Source organism: Zeus faber (assembly GCF_960531495.2).
Source record: "Zeus faber genome assembly, chromosome: 18".
NCBI lineage: Eukaryota > Metazoa > Chordata > Actinopteri > Zeiformes > Zeidae > Zeus > Zeus faber.
The window spans coordinates 6,230,208-6,239,288 of NC_137210.1; the positions used below are offsets into that span (position 1 = coordinate 6,230,208).

Genomic DNA, 9,081 nt, shown 5'->3' on the forward strand with positions numbered 1-9,081 from the left:
GATGGAAAGAATGAAATACCTGGGCATTAGCAATAAAGAAGAGTTTTACCATTTCTTGGCCCCCGACGGCACGTACAAAGGAACATTTTGCTCTCAACTCGGCGCTCCATGCTGGAGAGCCACGGACGAAGCTTAGAGAGACGGGATCATGGTAAGACCCACTGACCTAGGAGGAGCAAGGTCAAGCTACAGCCGGCGCACTCAAGCGTCCTCACGACCCCGGCGATCTGGACAACACCACTCTTCCTTTCAGTCAAATAGTAATCTCATACCACATCGGAAGTCTGTTTTGGTCCAAACAAAACTTAAAAGGGAAAGAAATAGAAGTCCCTGCCAATAGAAAACAAGCGAAAACGCCTCCAGTGATCTCAAACGGACTCCACTTGGAAAAGCTTCCTACACTCCCCGAGCGAAGAAGAAGAATAGTTTATTAGTCTTACAGGTGCAGGCATGCAGGGAGTGGTGACTGAAGAAATGTGACTTCTGCATTTGTCCCATCCTCGCTGTACGTCTTCCAGGGGCAGCCAGAAGCAGTGGGCAGTCATTTTTTTCATCTGCGCTCAGAGACCAAGGACAGGAAAGCATTCTGCGAGTTCTGAATGTTTTTTTTAAATTGTGGTCCTTTTTTCAAACCCAGGATCTTCTTGCTGTGAGGCAGCAGTGCGAGCACTGCGCCAACGTGCCACAAATGGTAGGGTGTCACCATGCCGACACTCTGTCAGATAGTGTCTTCCCGCCATTCCAATATGTTGATTATAGGTCTCAACATTATGGAAATAATTTTGTAGAAATATATAAAAAATAAAAAGTGACAACACACTGCGCACGCCTCTTAAAACGCTGGACCGCATGCCTGGCGCGTCCCACAAATGACTACAAAAATTACAAATGAGCCAGCATATATTTTCAAACCCCATGTGAAAGGCACATATTCATATGGAAATAGTTTGTGGAAATAACCCCCCCCAGAACAAGCAAGTGTCAAAAGCGTGGCCCATGCGCATCCTCAAGTGGATCAGTGTTTTTCAAAAGCTTTAGAATCAGCAGAAGAGTTTAAAAGGAAAAACGCATTTGGTTCTAGCACCTCTTTCTTTTGTATGGACAACTGTGTGTAAACATTTCATTATGAAAAGAAAAAAAAAAAAGGAAGGTACCATTAGTAATATACTGCATTCAATTTCTCAGAGACCACAGGCATTCACATTCAGACACACACAACATCATACAACATACTCGGGCGGCTGCAGAGTCTCTAGGTGGTGATGGGTTCAAGTGCTGTTTCCTTGCTCCTGCTCAAAGAGCAGCATGGCGAGCTGGGAGCGTGAGCCCAGACCCTCCAGGTTGCTCTGGACACACCTGTGGTAGATGTCCTCGCTGAGCCGTGGGTTGCAGGCCTGGTGCCGGTAGCGCTGGTGCAGCGCCGGCTCCACGGCCCGGAACACGTGCAACGCCGAGTACTTGACGAACATGTCGTAGATGTCCAGCGTCTCCAGGATCTCCTCGTTCTCCTGCACGTCTGCCGCCATCCGGGTGCGCGTGGCCATGTAGTCTGAGTTGTAGAAGCACGCCTCCTCAAAGGCGCTAGTGTCAAAGTGGCCTGCGTCCTTCACCAGGTCCATGGCAGCAGGCGGCGGCTGGTTGCGGTAGGCCACGTCCGGGTTGAAGTCCTGGAAGTGGACAGGGAAGAACATCTGCCAGTTGTTGATGGAGTTCATGCGGCAGCGGTTGAGGAACTCAGAGTTGACGTTGGTGTTGACGTTGGCCAGGAAGAACAGCGTGTCCACCGGGTGCTTCTTGGAGATGATGTCCATGAACTTGATCTGGGATGGCGTCTCCGTCTTGACGCTGATCCACGGGATCTTCACCGCCGGGTACTTGCGCTCGTAGGCGTTGATTTGGGCCTTGACACCGGCGAAGATGTCGTTCTGGCTCACCTGCTGCGCCTCGACGGGGTCGTAGATGAACAAGAATGTCAAGATGGCATTCTCGCTGGTCTCAAAGGCGTTGGAGGCCAACACCTCCAGGAAGTGGTTGACATAGCTGCGGTCCTGGAGGGTCAGTGGGACGATGATGTGGACTCTGGTGGCCTCGGTGACATAGGGCATGGGAATGATTTCTATCCGGCTCAAAGGTCGCACAAGGTGGACCCGCTTGGTGACGGAGCGGCTGTGGCCCTTCTGGTTGACCACCTCCAACTGCAGGTCCAAGGTGTACTCCATGCCCCTGGTGGGGTCGAAGCGGCGGTAACCATTGATCAGCTGCTGCTTCTTCAGATGCAGGACCGGCTTGTATTTCTTGTTCAGCTCCCCCATGGCTACATCGATGACGTCAGCTACGTCCATGCGGTCAACGCCGCGCAGCTCGCACTTTGGGGCGCCGTCATTGCAGGAGTAGATCTGGTCCTCTGTGAAATACTCCCATCTGAGGACCTCGAAACGAGATTTGGGCTCAAAGGGCGGATTGATCCCCACCGGCCACTGGGAGCTGCGGTTGCCATCAAAGGCCACGATGCTCACATTCTTTATTTCCGCCTGTTGGAAACAGAAAGAAGACGCTATAATTAACAACTGGGATCATGACTATGACCAGGAGGGTAGGACAGCCGTTGGAAACAAACTGAAGTGAAACGCCAACGAACACAGCCAGTTTTGATTTGAAAGCTAAAACCACTACAACCATGAACAGCAAATGATTTGTGACGCTCACAAATCAGCTTACCTGCAGCTTAGCGATCTCGTCGTAGGTTCGCTGCAGTTCAATCTCAGTGAAGTGCCGGTGCAGGCGGTACATCTGTTCGGGGTCAGACACTGGATGGACGGTCAGGGCGTTCTTGAATTCGTCGTTTCCTTCTTTGTTCAGATCCGAGTTCTTGCCCAGCTCATAGTGGTAGTACTGCATCCCCTGAGAAAAAAACAATAAGGATATATATAATCAACTGGACACTTTGATTTAGAAGGGCGTGGGTGTGTGGATCAAAGCATTCCAGGCTGTGTTGGTCTGCTTAGCCACATGTGACACACAAACTGGGCCTGATCTTAGGCTCATCCCCGGTGGCAATAGCACAGCTTCAACAACAGCTGCAGTGGGGAAGACACAGAGTTTATCTATCGGATTGGAATATGCCCCTCTACTACTGTTACCCAATAACAATCTGACACAAGCCACGATTGAGCGGTTATGGCCGTTCGCACGAGAACGCACACAATCGATTAGGTTCAAAACAAGAGTGACCACCTAAGCGGCTTGGGCGCTTAAAAAAGTGAATCCAGTCGCGCTATTAAAAGAACACAGAATTAAAAGCGTTGCTCGGCACGGATGAGAGGTCACTGGGGCATGTCAAATGTTTGCAGACAGCTTACCATCTTGGACTTGGGAGAGTTGTCCGTGCTCAGCTGTCCTAAGAAGGCACTTTTGACCGAGAAATTTAGCATGGCCCCGGTGTTCTCCTCCGCCAGTGGAGGCCAACGGGGTGAAGTGGCGGCACTTTCACAATCTCCCGCTCCCAGGGCGCTTGTTTGACTTTTCCCCTACTTCTTCCCCATCGCCGGGGAGGCCCGAGGTACCGCAATGAGCGGCGAGGGGGGGGGGGGGGGGTCTCTCTCTCTCTCTCCCACTCTCCACTACTTGGGTTGGGAGAGAAAATGGAGGTGTTGATGGAGGTGTTGATCTAACGCATCGTTTGATAACTTGACCCCACGCAACTAACATAACGTACATCTCAAACCATGATGGTAACGTACAAAAGAAACAGATCAGTATTCTGTCAAATCATACCTAGATTCAATCAACATGCTCCTGACGTTGCCAGAGCAGGAAAGGGGGCAGAGACGGGCCTTGCGTGGAAGACGGAGTGACCTTCACAGCTAATGACATTACATGAGTAAGGCATGTTGACCCACAAGGGATTTTCAACACCATTGAACCCGACCGAGGCTCAACCTCGCCGTGCTGTGCTGGCATTCCATGAAGTTGATTAAAAATGTAAAAAAATATATATAAAAATTAAAAATAAATAAATAAATAAATAAACTGCCACAGGGTATTAAAAAGCCAGCTCTGCGTAACCTCCGTCTTAGACTCTTAGCCATGGCTTAGAATGGCTAAAATAAGAGAGCGCTTTCTGCTGTTCACGCGGCCGCTTTGGACGACAGATAATGAGGAAATGTTCTCCCTGAGTCACGCACAGATGACAACCCAGAAAACAAAGAAAGTCCATCCAAAACTTGAGTCATTTAGATGAACACGGCTCAGCATGCAGGCCCCTCTGCTATGAAGCCTCATTAGCGTAATTAGCCTGGTTATTAGCCAATTAGCCTAGTTAGACTAGCACTACTCCATGTAAACTCTGTGAATAGAGATGGGACTGTATCTGTATTTTTTGGAGGGGGGGGAGGGTTAATCTTCTTCTTCCCCTTTCCTGACTTTTAGAATTTCCCAATGGGGAAAAATAATAAGTATTTTTCTTATCTTGTCTTAAAAAGCTTTTTTCGAAGGAAAAAACAAGTCAATGTCAAAACCTGTGCCAAAACACTAGTGAACATTGGTGAAGCATTTTAAAAAGGTGGAGGGAGCTTAGTACTTGAAAAAATAATAATAATAAAAAATAACATTTTTCTTTTTTGACTTTGTGGAATCGGCTTTATATTTGTCGGACAGGACAGCGACCTAACTTTATGATACAACGTTAGCCACACAAGCCAGCTGGACCCAGCGTTTGTTGTTGACACTTAGAAACACAACAACATGCTTGACTTTCCGTTCAAATGTATTGATCTGTGGCTTCTTCTAAACATCTTGCAAACAATCTCACACAGCTTGCAAAGGGATATATCACCTTGTGACTTGACATTAATCGTCATTTTGATTTAGCGTTTAATATTTTGTGCCCATTTGAGGACACCGTAGTTCACGGGGTTGGGAGGGTCGAGGGGTCAGTGCTCCATTCAGTTCAGGACGGCGGAGGAAAGAGAGACATTTGCCAAAGTAGTCGGTGATGAGAAGTTCGGCTCTTTTTGAGGATTCAGTGCTTTACGAGTGACTTCAGCACAAAAGACTCTTTTCCGACTCTTGGTTTTTTGATTCGTTCGGTGTAACGAGAGTCAGAAGAGTCGGGGTCACAGAGTCGCGGACAAAGTGCTCTTTTGAAGGGGTGACTCCCGACTTGAGTCAATTAAAAAACTTGTTCGCTACGTACAAATTGTTTGTGAGGCCTGCCTCGCTAAATGTAATTGCAGTTCCTACTGCTCCTATACACAAATCTAGAAAGCACCTGAACACTTGTTTTTACCTGTAAAGATCAAAACAACAATAACGACAACAACGGCGACGACAACAACAACAACACACTCAACCTGCCTCGTACTCGTCGACACAGTTGGTGTTGGCGTAGTCGATGATGCACCTCCCCAGCCACTCGTCGGGCCGGGCGCTCAGGATGTCGTTGCGGCAGTTCTCCAGGAAGGGCTGCAGCCGGAGCAGCAGGGGCCGCGACAGCAAGTAGCCGAAGCCGCCGTAGCAGTAGCGCCCCTCCATCTCGCCGCCGATGAACTCCTCAGGGCTGCCCATGTAGAGCTCGCGGTCCATGCTCAGGTGCTCCACCAGCGTTTTGATGCGGTCTGCTTCGGTGTAGGTGTCGTCCTGCGCCAGGTAGAACCAGTCGTAGTCGCCGGTGTAGTGCTCCAAGATGTACTTGACCGTCTGGTACATGTTCCAGATCAGCCGCTCGTCGCCGTGCGTCACCACCTGCATGCCGTGCGGCACCTTGCGGTTGCGCATGCCGGTGAAGAAGACCACAGTGTCCAGGTGGTGGCTGATGGTGCGGTTGACAGCCACGCCCAGTGTATTGATGGTGTTCTTGGAGGTCAGGACCCCGACGAACAAGCGCTCGCGCATCCCCAGCTCCGTGCTTATGTACTTCGCCCTGGGGAGGGGGTTAAGGTATTTTTATTGTTATTGCTTTCAGTAACAAAAAAGGACTCAGCACAACAACACAGAGGCCACAACTGCAAACATGAGACCACTTGATCTGCAGGGGTTGGTCATCATGATGGAACAAGAAACAGCCAGTTTCTTGTGTGTGTGTGTGTGTGTGTGTGGTTACAATCACTCAACAGTAAGAACATTAGTATGTGTTGCATCATTCTTATTGTGAAAACAATTTAATATTTGGGGAGGACTAGTTCGAAACCATCACTTCACATTATCAAAGCCCAACTTCTATAGTATCAACCACTCTGGTGAAAAAAAAAAAAACATTCCAACCGAAAACAGCAGTTAAATAAATCTAGAAAACGTAATGTTGCCTATAAATATCCCATGGGAAAATTTTGGGCGAGACCAATTTCCAAAGATTACACTCGAGTGATGTTGTGTGTTGTTGGGTTGGCGGCTGAATAAACAGAAGATCTTCTTTTTTGGACCGTGGGGCGAGGCAGGCCGGTCGGTGGAGACAGAGTGTCTTTGGGTGGAGAGAGGAGTGGAGTGGAGAAAAGCGAGGGGAAATGACTAATACGTGCGGAAAGGAATGTAGAAGGAGGGAGAGGAAAAAAAGGTAATTGGTATCTTCCAGACCGCGTGTTTTCAAGGAGTCTGCTTATTCGGCCGTGTAGAATTTGGATGTACAAGGAATGTGTCTTGATAAGGGATGGTGCATTGTTGTACAGACAATTCGCATCAAAAAGTTCAGGTCTAAAAAAAAAATGTTTTCTAACAAAATATAAAGAACATGCAAAATGTGGCTCTATACATAGGACACATTAAATTATAAATAAAAACAATAATTATTGTAAATATGAATATGATATAGTAATAATAATAATAATAATAATAATAATAATAATATATAAATGGTATATTCTGTAAGGGGTGAAATATGTATACAGCCATTGCTATATGTATAGCAATGTCTAGCAGGTCTAAGTTATTACTATGTTATTACTAAGTTATAACAATGCTATTACAATCCCTTTCTAAGGATTGGGGATCTTTAACTAAAAAAAGTGAAGTGGGTTATTTTATATCTTGTTGTGACAGCAGTTTAAAATCGACCTTTTTCTAATTACCAGGCAAATAAAAACGACGAGTGAGATCTTCCAATGTATTTGTTGAGGTGGACAAGCGATGATAACGTTTGTCATGTAAACAAAACAGGTTATAGGCACAAGCGACAGACAGACCGGCAGATAGATAGACAGACAGACAGATAGATAGATAGATAGATAGATAGATAGATAGATAGATAGATAGATAGATAGATAGATAGATAGACAGATAGCTAGACAGACAGATAGATAGATAGATAGACAGATAGATAGATGAAAACAAAAGGCAATTATAATAATCAAAATAATAAAGCGTATAAAATATAGGGAAAAAATGGCAATATGAAATAAAAATAATAAATAAAAAAACAGAAACATTCGGTAATATAGACTAAACCTAGAGACCTCACAATAAACCTCAAAATGACATTTTTGCATCAGCGGGGTGATAGTGGGTCAGTAAAACACTCAACGACCCACCTAAAAAGTTTCTTGGCGGTGCTCTGCTGGACTGGCTTGTAAGGGACGATCCTGGGTTCGAAATCCTCCTCGGAATCCGCCTCGGCGCCCGCGGATATGGAGCTGGGTTTCCGTGCCCCTTTCGGAGCCCCGTCCTGGGGCAAGCTGGTGCCATCGCCCTCTTTTCCATCGAAGTGACACGAATCTTCCACCCAGCTCACGCTCAGCAAGCTCAGCGTGAAACCCAGCGAGATGCCGACCACCACCGGCCCGATCGGCCTGAGCACCGACACCAACACCGACAACCTCATGTTGCTCTCCGTGCGTTCAGTCCTCTTCTTTTAGAGAGGAACTACACATGAAGCCAGATGCAGACGACCCGCGTTCCCACCAAATAAATGTCTCCCGATCCTCCCACCCACCCCCAAAAAACAACAAAAAAAAAAAAACAAAAAAAAACCCCACGCAGGATTCTTTTACGTGTCAGTGTAGTCGATTTACAGGCTCCGCCCCCAAAAAGACACGTTCCAGGGCACCCGTGCGCAGGCTGCGCTCAGATGCTACTGCGCGTGCGCCATCGGCGAGTTGCCTGAACAGGGACGGCGCCAAGTCTGACCGATAGATACAGCAGTAAACAGTGCAGAAATATAAGATATTATTATGGTTATTATTATTATTATTATTATTATTATATTAATTATATGCAATTCATTCGAATAATAATTATATTGTTATTGCGCCGATTTTTAGGGGTCCAGCCCGCAAAACTGGATCCCTATTGTTACTGCTTTGCCTTTTTTGTTATTTTGAATCTTGGCTAAAGTCATCTGAAACACGACAACGGCAGTACGCAGGGACACGGCTCAGTCTCAGTCTCGGTTTTTTCAATATCGATCTACATTTTGGGCGGAAAGGAGCGAAGAACTCTCGTAAATTGATCAGCTTCAGGAGCGGGCCACTTTGTGACATCACCATCCGACGCGTATACAAGCCTATAAGCTTCATCCCTCAGAGCTCATTCGCCTCCAGCCACTTGCGAGGGCGACGTCGAGACAGACAGCTTGAGCCCGGGGCTGTGTTGAAAGGAAACGCTGAAAACTGTAACTGGTGCTGCATTTTACAAAACCCTCGAAACTATAATCCTTCAAAGAAAAGGATTTTGCACCGCGGGAGAACGATTCGAGGGACCAACCTTTTCTGTAATACGTAGCTAAAACGATTAAACTGGACCCTGTGTGTTGCTGCCTGCACATTTTTCTCCTGGGCTTTTTTAGGGCTGAAAGTATCTGAAACATGGCAACTGCAGTACGAGCAGACATGGTTGAGGGGGTCGTTAGAACCGGGACGTTTCAGACGTCTTGTTCGAGTTTGATCAATATTGATCTACAATTTGAGCAGAAATGAAGGAAAAAACGGTTGTAATTTTACCAGTAGTAGAAGAGTGTTGGCGCGATTTGATTAGTTTCAGGAGAGGGCCACATTGTGACATCATTGTCCAAAGTTCTCTTAAGTCCAAGCTTCGTCTCTAGGCGGTCGCTCACATCCAGCCACTTGTGGACTGCATAGTGTTCACAGACAACCC

The 9,081-nt window shown here is 46.9% G+C and overlaps 1 protein-coding gene across 1 annotated transcript; it reads right to left on the minus strand.

The window, feature by feature from the left end:
• Positions 1-1,268: 1,268 nt before the first annotated feature.
• chpfa (chondroitin polymerizing factor a) lies at positions 1,269-7,810 on the minus strand (the record flags this gene model as incomplete). Its single annotated transcript, XM_080018602.1, has 4 exons — positions 1,269-2,531; positions 2,719-2,901; positions 5,356-5,920; positions 7,521-7,810. 4 exons carry the CDS (start codon positions 7,808-7,810, stop codon positions 1,269-1,271), a joined length of 2,301 nt encoding a protein of 766 aa, XP_079874728.1.
• Between the last annotated feature and the right edge of the window lie 1,271 nt (positions 7,811-9,081).